General features: G+C 43.8%; 1 protein-coding gene across 5 annotated transcripts in view; it reads left to right on the plus strand.

Moving 5' to 3' along the window:
• The window catches only part of MED13 (mediator complex subunit 13), a 246,874-nt gene that overhangs the window by 76,517 nt on the left and 150,000 nt on the right, over positions 1-20,357 (plus strand). For all 5 annotated transcript variants that reach the window (XR_011557594.1, XR_011557595.1, XM_070735377.1 and 2 more), the window contains exon 4: positions 15,053-15,198. Coding sequence is in view for 3 of the 5 variants with exons in the window: in XM_070735377.1 (XP_070591478.1) it covers positions 15,053-15,198 (146 nt within the window). In the remaining 2 variants the exon portion in view is untranslated. The remainder of the gene's footprint in view (positions 1-15,052; positions 15,199-20,357) is intronic.

The raw sequence follows: 20,357 nt of genomic DNA on the forward strand, positions 1-20,357 counted from the left end.
CCCCCCCCACCCTGCTCAGGCAGGAGATCTAAGTAATAACATCAGTGCCATCTGCACCAAACACTCCGTATTCTCGAACATGAAGAATTTTTTAGACCAGGGGGCCAGATCCAGCCCACAGGGTGCTTATATCTGGCCCACGGGGCCTCCCTAGGAACAAGAAAGGACCAGCCCGTAATGAATCGGGGTTTGATACCCCTATTCTAGACCATCTTGGTGTCCTTGGAACTCAGTTTTAAAAATCCTGTTCCACTTTCAATTAGGACCGTAACCACATAAACCTTTGCTGCACTATTTCTAACCTTACTTTAAGAGTCCCTCTTGGATATTAACACCTTTTACAACTACAATTGAGCCCAAAATTTCTGTTATTAAGTGAAGCATTTGTTAGATGACTTTTGTCCCATTTTACAACCATTCTTGCAGTGGTTGTTAAGTGAATCCTTGCAGCTCATAAGTTAATAACCCTGGTGGTTAAGTGAATCTGGCTTTCCTATTGACGTTGCTTGTCAGAAGGCCGCAAAAGTTGATCACATGACCTTGGAGTACAGCAGCTGTCATAAATATAAATCAGTTTCCAAGTGCCTGAATTTTGATCACATAATCATGAGGATGCTGCAAAGATTGTAACTGCGGAAAACAGCCCCAAGCCACATTTTTCAATGCTATTGTAACTTTGAACGGTCACTAAATGAACTGTTGTAAATTGAGGACTACCTATACCGTAAGCAACAAGTAGTCTTTGGCATGGATTAATGCTGAGAGGCTATCAGAGAAGGATTCTCTATTCCTTCTTTCTCACTAATTGGTATCACACTGATCGTTCCCTACAAACTTCAAGATTCAGGAATTTATTTTTGACTCTTAGTAAAGGCTTATATGGGTCTCAGTGTGATTTATCTGGGCACAGTAGACTTTTGCTGTGTATCTGAATAATCAAAGAAAGTTAATTGGTTAAAATGTTCTTTTACAAAGGGCAGATTAGCCCCCCCCCTTTTTTGAGTAAATCAAATGAAGACTATCCTGCATTTCATAAAGGCTGGCAATCTTTTAACTAATTAAAAAAAAGTGATTAATTGCAGTAAACAGGATCTGAGCAGGCATGGGCAAGAAGGTAATTCGTGAATCCCATCAAACCCTGCAATTGAGTGTTCAGTTTGCATGAGCGCATAATTATTTTTCTCTAACAGTCAAGTAAGAAATATAATGTGCTGTGTAATTTCATCATTTTGAGAGCTCACTTAGATTACTTTGGGGGATCAATTCCTTTTCCATCCAAGTTAACCGTAGAGAATGAAGACATTTATGGTTTTTCCTTTTTTGGGGTAATTTTTTTTTGTTAAGTTTTTTATTTTTAACACAAGAGGGGGAAATAAGATAAAGACAAAATATCAGCAAATAGCCCAAACCTGTAAAGATGAAGTGAGGAAAGCTAAGGCTTACAATGAATAAAGGCTTGTGACAAAAGTAAAAAATAACAAAATACTGTAGCCTTGTTCCAACATATTAAAAACAAGAAAAATGGCAAGTTAGCTTTTTTTGGCATCTGTCTTTACACAAAGGGAAAAAAACACAGTTCAACTTATCAAAAACAGCACCACAAAAAAAACACAAAGTAGAAACACAAGTTTAAATAGGGAAGAAAGTGGTAAGTGAACACCTGTCTACCCTAGATGAGTTCAAAACACCACAAACGGATGGTTTATAGGTTCTGAAGGAACTGGCAGATGAAATCTCAGAACCACTGAACTCTATTTTTCAAAGATCTTGAGGGGCTGGGGAACTGCCAGAAGACCGGAAAAGAGCTGATGTAATTCCCATCTTCAAAAAAGGGGGAAAAAAATAGTCCTGGAAACTACAGACATATCAGCCTGACCTCAATACAAGAGAAGATTCTGGAAATGATAATCAAGCAATGAATCAGCAAACACCTAGAAGCACCAAAGAAATAAACAAAAGCCCACATGGGTTTATCAAAAACAGATCATGCCAGATTAATATTATTGCATTCTTTGACAAAGTGACAAAATTAGTGCACCAGAGGAATGCCGTCGGTATAATTTACTTGGACTTCAGTAAGACATCTGCCGCACGAATCCCAGCGACCGGTTAGGTCCCACAGAGTTGGCCTTTTCCGGGTCCCGTCGACTAAGCAATGTTGTTTGGCAGGACCCAGGAGAAGAGCCTTCTCTGTGGCGGCCCCGGCCTCTGGAACCAGCTCCCCCCAGATATCAGAGTTGCCCCCACCCTCCTTGCCTTTCGCAAGCTCCTTAAAACCCACCTTTGTCGTCAGGCATGGGGGAATTGAAATTTCCCTTCCCCCTAGGCTTATAGAATTTATACATGGTATGCTTGTATGTATGAGTGGTTCTTTAAATTGGGGTTTTTAAGATTATTTTTAATATTAGATTTGTTTACATTGTCTTTTTATACTGTTGTTAGCCGCTCCGAGTCTTCGGATAGGGGTAGCATACAAATCAAATCAAATCAATCAATAAAATAAAATAAAATAAAGTAGAGCATAACCTACTACTAGGTAAAGTAGAAAAATGCGGGTTAGACAGCAACACCACCGGATGGATTTGAAACTGGCTGACCAGCCACACTCAACGTGTAGGGCTCAGTGGAACTGCATCCGAAGCAGTGGAAGTGATGTGCCGGTGCCTGGAGGCTGTTGGGGTCTGGATGGGTGTCAACAGACTCAAACTCAACCCGGATAAGACGGAGTGGCTGTGGGTTTTGCCTCCCAGGGACAATTCCATCTGTCCGTCCGCAACTTGGGCGTCCTCCTCGATCCACAGCTCACATTAGAGAAACATCTTTCAGCTGTGGCGAGGGGGGCGTTTGCCCAGGTTCGCCTGGTGCACCAGTTGCGGCCCTATCTGGACCGGGACTCATTGCTCACTGCCCTCATCACCTCGAGGTTCGACTTCTGTAATGCTCTCTACACGGGGCTACCTTTGAAAAGTGTTCGGAAACTTCAGATTGTGCAGAATGCAGCTGCGAGAGCAATCATGGGCTTCCCTAGGTATGCCCATGTCACACCAACACTCCGCAGTCTGCATTGGTTGCCGATCAGTTTCTGGTCACAATTCAAAGTATTGGTTATGACCTATAAAGCCCTTCATGGCATCGGGCCAAAATATCTCCGGGACCGCCTTCTGCCGCACGAATCCCAGCGACCGATTACGTCCCACAGAGTTGGCCTTCTCCGGGTCCCGTCAACTAAACAATGCCGTTTGGCGGGACCCAGGGGAAGAGCCTTCTCTGTGGTGGCCCCGACCCTCTGGAACCAGCTCCCCCCAGAGATTAGAACTGCCCCCACCCTCCTCACCTTCCGTAAACTCCTTAAAACCCACCTTTGCCGTCAGGCATGGGGGAATTGAAACATCTCCCCCATGCCTATACAGTTATGTATGGTATGTTTGTGTGTGTGTATGTTTGCTTTTAATAATGGGGCTTTTAGTGTTTCTTTTAAATTATTAGATTTGTTATATATTGTTTATTATTGCTGTGAGCCGCCCCGAGTCTACGGAGAGGGGCGGCATACAAATCAATCAATCAAACAAACAAACAAATAAATAAATATTGGTCTTCTAGTCCAACCCCCCTGCTTAGGCAGGAAACCTTATATTATTTCAGACAAATGGTAGTCCAATCTCCTCTTAAAAATTTCCAGTGTTGGAGCTTTTACAACTTCTGGAGGCAAGGTGCCCCACTGATTAATTGTTCGAACTGTCAGGAAAGTTCTCCTTAATTGTAGGTTGCTTCTCTCGTTGATTAGTTTCCACCCATTGCTTCTTGCCTTGCCTTGAAGTGCTTTAGAGAATAGGATGAACCCCAAATGTTATTAGTGGTAGCCCCTCAAACATTGGAACACTGCTATCATGTCACCTCTGGTCCTTTTTTTCATTAAACTATACATGCCCATTTCCTGCATTTGTTCTTCGTATGTTTTAGGCTCCAGTCCCCTAATCACTTTGTTGCTCTTTTCTTCTTCTCTTGTGCAGTTCTGTTTGAAAATGTCAGAGAGAGCCTTGTTATGGACTGGCAGAGTTTCAAATTCCAATTTAATTTTTTATCAGTAAAATTGCTTAATAACATCAATTGGATCTCAGTTACAAAATGATTAAGCTTATCTTACTTTCAATTATCTAGGGCTTTTCCCTATTTTTTCTTCAATAACAATTCGGCTGTAATTTCCGCCAAGTACCTTATTGTACAAAAGTAAATGGCCAAAATGGTTAAAACCTCATTGCCAATTACTTGACTTCTGAATTTCTTGTTCCTATGCAGAGAAATTTGTCCCTGCCACAAGACCTGGTCTATTTTCATTTGTCTGTAAGCTACTCTACAGCTGCTTGGAACTGGCTGGTGGCCAGTTTAAAATGAAGGCGGAATCTGTTTCTGAGCTAATGCTTAAAGATCTAGCACAGACTGACCCCGACATCAGGACACAAAACCTTACACTGTATAATGGCTTCATTTGTTTTTTTGAAGCTCAGCACTGCTTTAAATGGAAAAGGTAAATTACCGTATTTTTCAGAGTATAGGACACCCACCCCCACCCCCGAAAGAGGGTGGAAATGTTGATGTTTAAGGGGCGAGTACAAGTGCACTCGAGTGCCTTCCGTCCCCTGTCCTATTGCTCTCCTATATCTCCTATACCTTTCTTCTATTCCTATATCTCTTCTATTCTTTCATTGATATGTTCTATTACTATACTATTCTTTCTTAGATATGTTTTACTATGAGTATCTCCTCTATAACCTTCATCATGTATTTTACTATGTGTATATAGTATACCCACTAAAACCCTCATTGTGTATTGGACAAAATAAAGAGCCCCTTGTGGGTGATTCGACCGTTAGAGGTGTTGATTTGGGACAGAGCAAGGATGTGGTGAAGGTGCTGAGGTGTCTCCCAGGGGCCACTGCCAGCAGGGACAGGAGGCGGATTACAAACATTGTTAAGACTGTGAGTAAAGGTAATAACGTTGATGTGGTGGTGCATCTTGGCACAAATGATTTGTCCCAGAGAAATGTTAATGTAGTAAAAAGAGATTTTCAATGTCTAAGTGTGGAGCTGGGTAAAATAACTCATTCAGTGACTTTCTCAGAGGTGTTACCGGTTTGTGGCCAAGAGGATAAAACAACGTGTATCAGAGAGTTTAATGTGTGGTTAAGGCAGTGGTGTAAAGCTGAAGGTTTTGGATATGTAAGTCATGATGTCAGTAGGTGGTCTAATAGGGAGTTGTTTAAGAGGGATGGTTTGCATCCATCATACAGAGGTACCCAGGTGCTCGGTGAGGAATTCAGAACTTTTTTGGACAGGCATTTAAACTAGGTAAAGGGGACAGAGATGTAACTGATGTGGGTGATTTCTGTCCCCGACCAATGAGGATAAAGCAGTTTTTGGAAGCTTATGAAAAGGGAGCTGCAAATAATATAGATGTAGTTGTTGATGATAAGGGGCAAACTAATAACGAAATAATGTTCTTCGGGTAATGTGCACAAATGCTCGAAGCTTGAGCAACAAGCTCTGTGAATTAATGGCCATAATATCTAGAGATAATTTGGACCTGGTTGCCATAACTGAGACATGGTTTAAGGATTCTAATGAATGGGAAATATCCATACCAGGATATACACTGTATAGGAAGGATAGAATAGAGAGAAGGGGAGGTGGAGTAGCCATTTATATTAAAGAAACTCTAAAAACAACACTAATTCAAAATACGTGTCAAGATCTAGAGACTCTCTGGATTTGCATGCAAAATAAAGAAGGTTCTGTCATTAGAATTGGGGTGATCTATAGGCCTCCAGGGCAATCCGAGGAATATGACAACAAGATGGTGGATGAAATTACCCAAATGGCAGTAAAGGGAGATATTGTGGTTATGGGTGATTTCAACATGCCTGATGTTGACTGGAATATCCCCAGTGCCCTTACATGCAAAAGTAAGAATATAGTAGAGGCCTTTACAGGAGTAGCTCTGGCACAGCTGGTTAAGACACCAACTAGAGGGGAGAATATTCTAGATTTAGTTTTTATGAATGGGAATTGGGTTTCAGATGTCAAGGTGGGAGAAAATTTAGGTTGCAGTGACCATCTATGTTTGTGGTTTGATGTAAAAACTCATTGTGAGCAATCCTATAATGCAACCAAAGTATTGGATTTCAGAAAAACAAATTTTAATGCAATGGGAGAATATTTAGATAATGAATTAAAGGGGAGGGATAAAATGGCAGGAGCGAGCATCCAGTGGACTGTATTAAAAAAGGCCATCTTAAAAGCCACTGGACTGTATGTAAGACAAATAACTAAAGGTAAAAGGAAGAAGAAACCGCTATGGTTTAGCAATGATGTAAGGGCTATAGTCAATGAAAAAAAGGCTGCCTATAGGAGGTATAAAGAGTCTGGAAGTATAGCTGATAGGGAGGTGTATAAAATGAGACAGAAGGAGGCGAAACAGATAATATATGATGCTAAAGCCTCAAAAGAGGAAGAAATTGCCAAATCTGTACAGAAGGGGGATAAAACCTTCTTCAGATATATTAATGATAAGAAGAAGAAAAACTGCGGCATCACGAAGCTTAGTACCGGGAATAATACATGCATTAATGGGAATAAGGAGATCGCTGACCATTTCAATAGCTACTTCTGTTCAGTTTTCTCAAAAGACACCTTACAAAATAATACTATAGAGGGATATAGCATTGCTTCCAACTGTACGGATTCAGCTCCAGTGATCTTAGAAGCCGATGTCTTAGAAGAACTTGAACGATTAAAGATAAATAAGGCAATGGGTCCAGATGGCATCCACCCCAGAGTTCTTAAAGAACTCAGATCTGTCATTACTACCCCCCTGACTGATTTGTTTAACCAATCGTTGTTAACAGGAGAAGTTCCTGAGGATTGGAGAATGGCCAGTGTTGTGCCTATTCACAAGAAGGGCAGTAGAGAAGAAGCTGGTAACTACAGGCCAGTTAGCTTGACATCAGTTGTAGTTAAAATGATGGAGACTCTACTCAAAAAGAGGATAAATCAGCACCTAAAAAACAATAACTTATTGGACCCAAATCAGCATGGCTTTACTGAAGGCAAATCATGTCAGACTAATCTCATTGATTTCTTTGACTATGTCACAAAGGTGTTGGATGAAGGTGGTGCCGTGGATATTGCCTACCTGGACTTCAGCAAAGCCTTTGATACGGTTCCACATAAAGAGCTGATAGATAAATTAGTGAAGATTGGACTTAATCCCTGGATAGTTCAATGGATTTGCAGCTGGCTGAAGCGTAGACATCAGAGAGTTATTGTTAATGGCGAGTATTCTGAGCAGAGACAGGTTACAAGAGGTGTGCCACAAGGGTCTGTTCTGGGTCCTATTCTTTTTAATATATTTGTGAGTGACATAGGGAAAGGTTTGGTAGGGAAGGTTTGCCTATTTGCCGATGACTCTAAAGTGTGCAATAGGGTTGATATTCCTGGAGGCGTCTGTAATATGGTAAATGATTTAGCTTTACTAGATAAATGGTCTAAGCAATGGAAACTGCAGTTTAATGTTTCCAAATGTAAAATAATGCACTTGGGGAAAAGGAATCCTCAATCTGAGTATTGTATTGGCAGTTCTGTGTTGGCAAATACTTCAAAAGAAAAGGATTTAGGGGTAGTGATTTCTGACAGTCTCAAAATGGGTGAACAGTGCAGTCAGGCGGTAGGGAAAGCAAGTAGGATGCTTGGCTGCATAGCTAGAGGTATAACAAGCAGGAAGAGGGAGATTATGATCCCGCTATATAGAATGCTGGTGAGACCACATTTGGAATACTGTGTTCAGTTCTGGAGACCTCACCTACAAAAAGATATTGACAAAATTGAACGGGTCCAAAGACGGGCTACAAGAATGGTGGAAGGCCTTAAGCATAAAATGTATCAGGAAAGACTTCATGGACTCCATCTGTATAGTCTGGAGGACAGAAGGAAAAGGGGGGACATGATCGAAACATTTAAATATATTAAAGGGTTAAATAAGGTCCAGGAGGGAAGTGTTTTTAATAGGAAAGTGAACACAAGAACAAGGGGACACAATCTGAAGTTAGTTGGGGGAAAGATCAAAAGCAACATGAGAAAATATTATTTTACTGAAAGAGTAGTAGATCCTTGGAACAAACTTCCAGCAGATGTGGTAGATAAATCCACAGTAACTGAATTTAAACATGCCTGGGATAAACATATATCCATCCTAAGATAAAATACAGAAAATAGTATAAGGGCAGACTAGATGGACCATGAGGTCTTTTTCTGCCGTCAGACTTCTATGTTTCTATGTTTCTATGTTTATAAGTTACCATTTGTAAGGTATTAAGAATTCATTGTGTTATTAAATCCTTCTGAGATAGCCTGGAACCTCTTTGATATGTAAACTCTGGCGGCTTCCCATTCAGTTGTGCAGTTTGTGAGTGAGTGATTTGTGCCATTCGGAAATCTGTGTTGAAATGTCCTGGGAGATTAAAGATGCTCCTTTCCTATTTTGAATCCCCACGTCGAACTGGTTAATGGTGTTGCACAACATCTGCTGTGTTTGTCCTACATAGAATCTAGGCTGCCACTGCTGGCAGAGGATGGCATGTATCACCTCAGATGGAGAGAATGAGGAAACGCCTGTAGCTGTATGTTAAGTGATTGGGGCCTGGGATGGCACTATTGGTATAGACCAGTGATGGCGAACTTTTTTTCCCTTGGGTGCCGAGAGCGTGTGTGCATGCTATTGGGCATGCACAACTGCCCACATTCATAATTCAATGTCTGGGGAGGATGAAAACAGCTTCCCCCACCCCTAGAGGCCCTCTGGAGGCCATAAATGGCCTGCCCCCCCACTTCCGGTGGACCCAGTAAGCCCAGTAATGACATTTTATGGGAACATGCACACATGTCACCGATGAACATGGTTTTACTTGTGCCGATGCAATTCTCGAGACATAGTCATTTGTGTGACCCCCATACTGCAACTTTCTACAGCAGGGGTCTCCAACCTGGTCAACGTGTGGACTTCAACTCCTAGAATTCATTGCCCCCCATGCCAGCTTTGCTGGCTGAGGAATTCTAGGAGTTGAAGTCTACAAGTCTTAAAGTTGACCAGGTTGGAGACTCCTGTTTTACAGCATGACTCTGAGGTTCCAGCAACTTTGAGACATAATATCTCTGGCAATATTTTGTTGACACAAACAAAAGTTGCTGGAACCTCAGAGTCGTACTGTAGAACACTGATGGCGAACCTTTTTTTCCTTGGGTGCCAAAAAAGTGTGGGAGCGTGCTATTGTACATGCATGAGTGCCCACACCCATAATTCAATACCTGGGGAGGGTGAAAAGAGCTTTCCCCACTCTTGGAGGTCTTCTGGAGGCCGGAAACAGCCTGTTTTTCAACTTCTGGTGTCCCCAGTAGGCTCGTGTTTTGCCCTCCCCAGGCTCTAAAGGCTTCCCGGGAGCCAGGGGAGAGTAAAAATGCCCCCACCCCCCGAGGCTCTCTGGAAACCAAAGACTGCTTCCTCAAGCCTCTGTGTGAGCCAAAAATCAGTTGCACAGCACACACATGCACATTGGAGCTGAGCTAGGGCAACGGCTCGCATGCCAGCAGATATGGCTCCTCGTGCCACTTGTGGCACCCGTGCCATAGGTTCACCATCACTGGTATAGATGTAGGGATGGAGTAGTTGGCTAGGGGCAGGGAACTATGGGCCTTTTATGACTTGTGGACTGGCCATGCTGGCTCAAGAATTCTGGGAGTTGAAATCTACAAGTCAAAAAGGCGCCATCGTTCTCCACCTCTGAGCCTAGGTGAAGGAACTGGCTCTTGTGTTCTGTTCTTGCAAGAAAATTTGTGAGAATTTGCTTCAGATTGTGTGGTTGTCTAGAAAGAAGTGTGGACAGAACAGACAACCACCTACTTCCAGAGTGTCCAACCCTGGTAACTTTAAGATCTGTGGATTTCAATTCCCAAAATGCTGGCTGAGGAATTCTGGGAATCGAAGTCCATAAGTCTTAAAATTGCCGAGGTTGGACAACCCTTATATCGGGGGTGTCCAACTTGTGGCATCATGTCGTCGTCACATGATATATCATGACTTCTCCCCTTGTGGAGAGTGGGCATGTCCAGCGCATGATGCATCTGGTCCGTGGGCTGAGAGTTTGTCACTATGCCTTATATGAAATATTGGTATGAATTTATTTAATCATGAATTGAAAGAATTGAAAAGAGGGAGGGACAGAGTGAAAGCCCGAGTAAAATTTTTGTGAATTAAAAATGGAATTGGAGAAGCTTGAAAAAGAACAAAAGAGAAAAGATTTGAAAAAGAAAAATAATAACCTTTTTGTTTCCCCCTTATTGAAACTGTTTCTTATATGAAAAACAATGTTCACCTGAATATTAAAATAAACGTAGTTCTCATTGGGTCCATTGGCAAAGCAATTTAGTCAGGGAATAGCTCCTTGGAGTATATAAATTATAGTAATAAACCTTTTTAAAAATTTAGAAAATAGTTTTGACACAGTATTTACATTTATGTTGATGGGCCTCATTATCCTTCAGTCTTATCATATGCATTTTTGTATTATGGATGATAATTGCAGACACATTTCTGCAGAAAAGTGTTTGTATAGCCAGCTTTCTGGTACATGGTTTTCGTCTCTGTGCCATTTTGAACTTAGCTAAGGTTCAAATCACACAGGCCATTAAAGGGCCATAGTTCCCCACCCCAGCCTAGCGGCTTCATCCCTACAATCTATACCAATAGTGCCATCCCTGGCCCCAACCACTTACATTTAATTTTTATAGCTGCCTATCTCCACCAGCACTCCCGTGGTCACCTGATCAAAATTCAGATGCTTGGCAGTTGGCTCATATTTATGAAGGTTGCAGTGTCCTGAGGTCATGGAATCACATTTTGCAGCCTAAGTCAATCAGGAAGCCTGATTCACTTAACAATTGTGTGACTATCTTCACAATTGAAGTGATTCGCTTAATAGCTAGGGGAAGAAAGATGGTAAAATTGGGGAAATCCTCTGAATTTTAGCAACACCCTCCTTGTCTTTCGCAAGTTACTCAAGACCCACCTATATCGCCAGGCATGGGGGAATTAAGACATCTCCCCCAGGCTTTCTTATATTTTATGTTTGGTATGTATGTGCTGTATGGTTTTTAAATTATTGGGGTTTTTTAATGTAATTTTATTGTTAGATTTGTTCCATTGTTATACTGTTTATATTGTTGTTGTGAGCCGCCCCAAGTCTTCGGAGAGGGGCGTCATACAAATCTAATAAATTGAATTGAATTGAATTGAACAGTAATTTGGGGCTCAAATGTGGCCCTAAGTGGAGGACTGCCTGTATAATAGCTAGGTTAATACAGCCAATCCAACCCTGAAAAAATTAATTCAGCTTATTCAGCCTAATCAACTAATTTAGTTTATTCAGCTCTCAAATTCTGCCTAAACGCTTGCTGATTGCTATTTGCAGAACTTTTTCGTCAATTGCCATCCATGATTTTATCCATAATTCCATTGACAGCTGTTGTAGTTTGAAATGGAACTCTACGAATAATGGGGGCCCGCCTGCATTTCTGCTATATAATATGATTTTACTGCAGTGTTCATATTTCACTTGTACATTGGCCAAACTCCCACTGTGAGGGAGATGGGCACTTTCTAAATGGGATGAAACAAATTTCTTACCAATCTTCGTTCCTTTTCATCTCTCCATTTCACTGTGTATAATACCCAAAGAGGCCACCCCCGCCTAGCCTGGAACTGGTGGCCCAAAGCTATTCTGTCTTGCCAGCCCCTCTAAACCCTTACAGCCTCCAGATACTGGGATAACTCATTCATGGCTTTTTATAGGAAAGTGAACACAAGAACAAGGGGACACAATCTGAAGTTAGTTGGGGGAAAGATCAAAAGCAACATGAGAAAATATTATTTGACTGAAAGAGTAGTAGATCCTTGGAACAAACTTCCAGCAGACGGGGTAGATAAATCCACAGTAACTGAATTGAAACATGCCTGGGATAAACATATATCCATCCTAAGAAAATACAGAAAATAGTATAAGGGCAGACTAGATGGACCATGAGGTCATTTTCTGCCGTCAGACTTCTATGTTTCTATGTTTCTATGGCATCACCTCAATTGTCAGAGATAGAGATACATAATTGGATATTACCATTGTACTTCTAATTCCCCCCCCACCCCCAATAGCAGTGGATTGCTCACCTAGAAACCTCGATGACATGTTAAAAAGGAGAGGAGAATGGCATCAAAAGCAATAGTGCAGGGGCAGGACCTCTCTGGGGCCCTTGGTATTCTCTGAGTTTGGTGGTGGGGGGGGGGGTTTGCAGACATTTCATTACCCAAACTACCTCTGTTTCCCCAAAAATAAGACCCTATCTTAACATTTTTTTGAACCTTGAAATAAACCCTTGGCCTTATTGCCATGCACACAAAAGCCCGATTGGGCTTATTATCAGGGGAGGTCTTATTTTGGGGGAAACAGGGTAGGTAATTCAGTGTTAACTACTTGAAATGAAAAGTTTGACACAACTTAGCGACTGAAAAATACCCATTTGCACTTGGTCGAGTTCCTACAATAAGTCTGAGATTTCAAACTTGGTTCACAATCTTAGTCGGCAGTGCCACTAGTGTTTGTCAAACCGTGTGCGGTGATGCCCCAGGGTGTTGTAGTGACGTCACTGATTGTTTTGTTTATTACATAGTAAGGTAATCCCACTATGCCCCTGTGGGTTTGTTGTGGTGTCACATTTTGGGAATTACAACGTTAAGTCCTGGTTTTCAGTGCTTCTGTTTCCCTTGGAACAACAGGGGACAAGTTATTTCCTGGGGTTGCGTTTGAGGATTGCCAGAATAACATCACTATTGTTAATTTACTTGCAATTTAATTGAAGGGGAGAGAGTATGTTTCCGTGGAGTAGTTTTTGTTTTGTTTTGTTTTCTGAAATACTCATTAGTAATTAAGGATCATGGAATACAAATTAATTTTAAACAGTCCTGCCAAATATATTTTCCCTTAAGTGTTTTAGAGGGTTTTTTTTTGAGGCCTCTCTTTCATTAATGATGTTCTGATTTCATTGTATTTTGAATCTAAAGACTGAATTGCCAATTTAGATAACCAGATTCTTTTTCTCGGTTGCAGCTTTAGACTATTTACCGGTAGATCTGAAAGCAAATACATTTCTTCAAACGTTGCGGAAAAAATAATTTGGGGAAAGATATGAGTGCTACAAGATAATTAGAGATCCTAATTCTAAATGAGATGTGGCTTATTCGCATTCATTTTGCTATTCTCCTTTTATACCATATTCCAGACTGAATTTTTGTTTTTGTCAAATGAGTTTTGGAAAGAAATAAAGTCCTGATCTCCTGCTTTGATGACAATGTTAAAAATACTTTTTAATATGTAGTGCTTGCATCACTATGGAGGAGCAATGTGCAAGTCTAGGCAGGATCTGAGTCCTTTTTGTGTTATTTTACACAAAGTTCTTACATCAAGGATTTACAGCCATTTATTGATTTGATTTGATTTGATTTGACTCCATAGACTCGGGGCGGCTCACAACAATAACAAAGACAATGTAAGAACAAATCTAATAATTTAAAAAATACTAAAACCCCCATTATTAAAAGCAAGCATACACCCAAACATACCATGTATAAACTGTATAGGCCCGGGGGAGATGTCTCAGTTTCCCCATGCCTGACGACAGAGGTGGGTTTTAAGGAGTTTGCGGAAGGCAAGGAGGGTGGGGGCAGTTCTGATCTCCGGGGGGAGCTGGTTCCAGAGGGTCGGGGCCACCACAGAGAAGGATCTTCTCCTGGGTCCTGTCAAACGGCATTGTTTAGTCGACGGGACCCGGAGAAGGCCAACTCTGTGGGACCTAACCGGTCGCTGGGGTTCGTGCGGCAGAAGGCGGTCCTGGAGATATTCTGGTCCGATGCCATGAAGGGCTTTATAGGTCATAACCAACACTTTGAATTGTGACCGGAAATTTATCGGCAACTAATGCAGACTGTGGAGTGTTGGTGTAACATGGGCATATTTGGGAAAGCCCATGATTGTTCTCACAGCTGCATTCTGCACGATCTGAAGTTTCCGAACACTTTTCAAAGGTAGCCCCATGTAGAGAGCATTGCAGTAGTTGAGCCTCGAGGTGATGAGGGCATGAGTGACTGTGAGCAGTGAGTCCCGGTCCAGATAGGGCCGCAACTGGTGCACCAGGCGAACCTGGGCAAACGCCCCCCTCACCACAGCTGAAAGATGTTTCTCTAATGTGAGCTGTGGATCGAGGATGACACCCAAGTAGCGGACCCTCTCTGAGGGGGTCAATAATTCCCCCCACAGGGTTATGGACGGACAGATGGAATTGTCCCTGGGCGGCAGAACCCACAGCCACTCCGTCTTATCCGGGTTGAGTTTGAGTCTGTTGACACCCATCCAGACCCCAACAGCCTCCAGGCACCGGCACATCACTTTAGTGACTATTCAAAGTTAAAACTGCACTGAAAAAAGTTACATGACCGTTTCCCCCACTTACGACTGTTGCAGACTTCCCTGGGTCATGTGATTAAAATTCAGATGCTTGGCAAATGGCATGCATTTAGGATGTTGCAATATGTGTAGGGTGTGTGTGTGTATGTCATGTGATCCCTTTTGTGACTTTCTGATGAGCAAAGACAATGGAGGAAGAAAGATTCCGTTAACAACCATGCTACTGACTTCACAACTGCAAAAATTCATTTAACAACTATGACAAGAAAGATCCACAAGTCTTAAAGTTGCCAAGTTTTGAGGACTCCTGTGTTAAATGGAGGCCAATTGATTGGCAGCCTCTTAAGATTCTGCTCTCAATTTACACATAATAAGTGCTTTAGGTCAGGTTGCTAATTTTTTAACAGGTGCCCCTTTTTTAAACCTCGCCCAGCGACCTCCTTAGCATGTCCCTAGACTCTAATTAACTTTATTGTCCTCTGTTTCTTCTTTAGTGAGCACTTGTCTTGCTCGTTCACCTTCTTCTTGCACGGGGACAGCAATGTTTGTACCAGCGTGGAAATCAACCAGCATCAACCTGTGTACTTCCTGAGTGAAGAACATCTCACCCTCGCCCAGCAATCCAACAGTCCTTTTCAAGGTAAGGTTTGTTTGGTTTGACCACCAAAATGGAATCCTTCTGTTTCCAAGCTTTACATTAAAATATTGTGTGGAGGGAATGAATGGGGAACACAAAGAGATGATCACATAATGGGAGAACACCTGATGAGTTTCAGATCTCCCCCTCCCATGAACTTAAGTAATAAAAATCTGTAATAAATCATGAAATAAAACAAATAATCCTTAAAAAGATTGTAAAAACAATATCAATCTGGAGAGTGTTCTGTCGGGCTCTCTGGTAGACTCCTCCCAAAAATTCACAGGTACAAATTTCAGACACACACACGTTTGAAAATTCAAAACAATGTTCTTTATAATGAAAATTCACTTAACCTAAGCCCTCTTCTCCGTACTGAAGGAGCGGGTCCAGCAGTCACATGGGTTGCTCATGTCCAATCCGGTGGAACTGAGCCTAGTGTTAAAAAAGCTTGCCGGATCCGCCCCTTCCCCAGAATTCGCTCAGTTCGCATATCCTGCGGTTGTATTGTGATAGCTCGTTCAACATTCTAACACCTTCCCTTCGATCTTTTCCTTCAAAAGTAGTAAGAATTGTTTTATCCTTATTTATTTACTTGCACTAATAGCGCCAGCCGTTTGTGGCTCGGCTTTTTTTTCTTGGGAGAAGTTGCGGTTTCGTTTCCCCCCGGCTGTTTTGCCGTTTACGATCCCCGCTGCCGCTTGTGGATTCCTTTAATCCTTTGGCCTGGAGGTCTTGGTGCAAGTATTGATTCATTGATTCATTATTGTATTATTGTAAAAGGGCTTAAGAAATACCTCCTGCGGAGTGAGACGCTTGTTTCTAGTCTCCTGGACTTAGTCGATCGCTTCCCCTTTAAGAATTCTATTACGGAGCGATTTTTCGGCGCGAAGGCCTTCGCGCCCTTTTTAAATTTAGGCCTCTCGTGTTGGCCTCCTGCCAGCCGCGTAGGCCTCAGTCCACCGCGTGGATCCCGGAGTGGGCTTTGGGACGCTCAGGCTTAATTCTCCACCGGCTAAGCCTCCAACCAGAGTGCCTTGGTTTACTTTAATTTAAGTTTAGGGAGGCTGGCCACGCTGTATTTGGGGACACGAACTCTGGGTTTGCCCAGATTGCCCTCAAGTCTCAGCAGCTCCGAGGCCTCGGAGCAGGATCCATTCCTCTTGGGAAGTCCTTGAAATCTTCTCCCTAATTATTCAGATATTTGGCTCAGCCTGGTCTTCTGTTAATTGTCAGACTATGGCTACTTTTCCCAAGAGAGGCACAACTAAAGGTCCCAGAGAGGCCAGGCCTACAGGCGATGAGATTACCAGTATCCCCCAGGCCTCGACCTCCTCTTCTTCAGGGGCCCGCCCCTCGACCAAGGTCACCAGGGCTGAGAAGAGAAGGGACCTAGCCCTACAAAGAATCCATGACAAATCAGCAAAGCGTTTGAAAGTACAGGCCCAAGTACTCAGTAGTCAAGACCCCCCAGAGGCTTCTAGTCTGCCTCCTTCTGGGGTCCCTGTGTTATCTCTGGATGAGCCAAACCTAGACAGACCCCAACCTAACCTATGGGGAATAGGTCCAGAGGAACCAGATATTATTGAAGATTCCCCCCAGCCAGGATCCTCCCAGGCCTTCAGGGATTCTTCTGCCATTCCTGCTGATATTTCTAGTTTACCTCCTGAATTCCAATCTATTTTTTCTGTGTTGTCCAAGGCCATTGATGCTAAATTCTCTACCATCAATGAGCTTCCCTTACCTCCTCCACCTCCTCGTCCCTCCCGCCCCTTGGGTTCTTCCCCAGCGGTTAGAGCTCCTATTCAGGATGATTCAGATTCCTCTCAGGACGAATATGAGGATATGGAGGAGGATGAGGATCCCTTTCAAGGCCTCTCAGATGATGAGGAATCCCAAATAAAGGTTCCTTCTCCAATTACTATTTTTCCTTCTCAATTGTTCAAATCTCTCCTCCTCAAAGCTAGAATTTCTACGGGATTGGCGGCCCAGGAGAAACAGGCCTCCACATCCACTGATCCCCCGGAGGAGAATTTACCTTACTTCACAGAGGAACAGGAGGATAACGAGGTAATTCCTATGCCTAAATTGTTTAAAGATGCCTTACTTAAGCAGTGGGATTTCCCAGCCTCTGGGCTTAATCCCTCAACCAAGGACAGAAAATTGTACAAACTTTCCTCTTCCTATGAGGAGCTCCTATCCTTTCCTAAACCGGATGAACCTGTCAAGATCCTTCACTCGGCGGCTGCTGTGCCAGGCGAAGCAGAGGAAGTCCTCCGCCCAGAGGACAAGCGGATTGAACAAATGCTCAAAAGAGGATTCACCGCAGATTCCTGGGCCATTAAAAGTTCTGCAGCGGCTTCCTTTTTCTCCAGAGCCATGCTTCTGTGGCTTCGCCAACTTCAACAGCATATTCCTCCCGATGACTTGAGAGGTCAACAAGACTTCAACAAGGTCTTTGCAGCTGCCCAGTATGTGGCTGATGCCACTTTACAATCTACTAGTTTTTCTGCTAAGTCTATTGCAGCTTCTACAACGGCAAGAAGACTCCTATGGATTCGCCCTTGGCAAGCGGGAGTACGCCAGAAGTGGCAGTTATCCCTGGGACCCTTAAAGCGCGACCTTCTTTTCGGTGATCTTCTGGATCCACTCCTCACGGAAACCACGGACAAGAAGAAAGTTTTGGGTCCAACCACCAAAAAGGCTACCAAAACGCAGTCCTTTCGTCGCCCAGGGCGTCAGCAAGATCAAGCGGCTTCCTATCAGAGATCTCCAGGTCAGTATTCCCCCCGCTTTCGTTCCCAAGGTAGGAACTCCAGGGGCAGAGGTTTTCGCTTCCAAAGGGGAGCGTCCTCTAACAGGGCTTCAAAGAAACCTAGATGGTAATTTTTCCTCAATTCCCATAGGTGGTCGCCTAGCCCATTTCGCCTCTAATTGGCGTCTCACCTCCAAGGACCCCTGGGTCATTGACACTGTTCAAACAGGCCTTCTTTTAGAATTTATTTCTCCTCCCCCTAAACGTTTTATTTCCTGCCCTTCTCCCAGGTCCTCCTCAGATTGTAACCGTATGGAGGAGGCCATTTCTCACTTATTGTCCATCAGAGCCATTCAACCGGTCCCCTCCGGTCAGAAGGGTCTAGGTTTTTATTCCATCCTATTTATGGTTCCAAAATCCTCCGGAGGTTGGAGAGCTATTTTGGATTTAAAGAAGCTTAACCTATTCATCAAATATAGGAAGTTTAAGATGCACTCCTTATCATCTATTTTGGCCGCCATCCACACAGGAGATTTCATGGTCTCTTTAGACCTCACTGAGGCCTACCTCCACATTCCTATAGCCAAATGCCACAGAAAATTTTTACGTTTCTCCTTTCAAGGCAGGCATTTCCAGTATATGGCGATGCCATTTGGCCTTTCCTCGGCCCCTCGGGTCTTTACAAAGCTCTTGGGGTCCCTGGCGGCCTATATCCGGGCGTCTCCCATTCACATTTTATGTTATCTTGATGATATTTTGATTCATGGGAACTCCCTAGAGAAAGTGAAAACAGACCTTTCTATCACCATGTCAGTCCTTCAGGACCATGGATTTTCCATCAACTTTGATAAAAGTCATCTCCAACCTTCCACATCCATCTTACACCTGGGATCCATTATTAATTCAGAATCCTCCCAGGTTTTTCTCTCTCCCGAGAGAAAATTCAGTATAGGGGAGTTAATTTCTTGCATTTTATCTAAACCTTCAGTATCCATAGTAACCCTGTCTTCCCTTTTGGGGAAGATGGTGTCATGCATAGGCATTATTCCCTGGGCTCGCCTTCATGCTAGGGAACTTCAGTGGCTCCTATTACCCTTTCAGAGATCGGGGCACAGCAACTCAAATCGTCGCATTGTCATCCCACCAATTGTTCGCAGATCCTTCAAGTGGTGGAAGTCTCCGGCCATGGACAAAGGATCCCCGTTCAGGTGCCCGGATCAATTTGTCATCACCACAGATGCCAGTCTATCGGGATGGGGCGCCCACGCCCAGGGGATGATAGCCCAGGGCACGTGGTCCCCGGAGGAAGCTTCCAAGCCAATCAATTGGCTAGAGTTAAGAGCCGTTTCCCTGGCTCTGAAGCATTTCTCTCCTCGCATTCCCAACCGGCACGTTCTCATTCTCACCGACAACATTGCCACAAAAAGCCATATCTGCAGACAGGGGGGCACGAGATCCAAGGCCCTCATGAGGGAGGCCCTCAAGTTAGGCCTTTGGGCGGAAAAACATCTTCGGTCGCTCCTAGCCGACCACATCTCGGGGAGCCTCAACGTCCAGGCGGATTGGCTATCTCGAGCAATGATAGACCCAGGAGAGTGGAACCTCCATCAAGACCTGTTCCATCAAATCAGCCTCAGATTCGGCCTACCAATTCTGGATCTCTTCGCGACCAATGCGAACGCCCAACTCCCTCGCTTCTTTTCCAGATTTCCATCCCCGGGAGCGGAAGCAATCAATGCCCTCCGGAGCCCATGGCCTCCAGGCCTACTTTACGCATTCCCTCCAATTCCAATTCTCCCGGACGTGATTCACCAAGGTCCTCACCGAGAGGGCCCGAGTAATCTTAATCGCCCTCATTGGCCCCCGCCGGCCCTGGTTCGCGGATCTCCAACAGTTGTCCGTCCAGGACCCTTGGCGACTCCCCGTTTCGGGGGATATGCTGCGGCAGGGGGCCTCATTCCATCCAGATCCGGAGTGGTTCCACCTCACCGCCTGGCTGTTATCAGGAGAGACTTAGAACTGCGTGGTCACGACCCCGATACAGTGGAGGTCATTTTAAAGGCCAGAAGGGGTTCGACCAATCGAATCTACGACCACACGTGGTCCAAGTTTCACCAGTGGTGTCTACAGGAAGGCCTCTCTCCCCTGTGCATTCCCATACACAGAATCATTTCCTTCCTTATGCAAGGTTTCCATAAAGGACTTTCCACCAGCACCCTCCGGCGTCATCTGGCAGCCATTTCATCTGTCCTAGGGGGCCCCCGTAGACAGCCTCTCCGATCCTTCCCAGAAGTTCAGGAATTCCTCAAGGGCATAGCCAACCTCCAGACCTTCCAAGGTTCACAGGTATCCATCCTGGGATTTGCCACGGGGTTCTCCATTCCCTCACGCAGGCACCATACGAACC

Source organism: Erythrolamprus reginae, chromosome 1, assembly GCF_031021105.1.
Source record: "Erythrolamprus reginae isolate rEryReg1 chromosome 1, rEryReg1.hap1, whole genome shotgun sequence".
Lineage (NCBI taxonomy): Eukaryota > Metazoa > Chordata > Lepidosauria > Squamata > Dipsadidae > Erythrolamprus > Erythrolamprus reginae.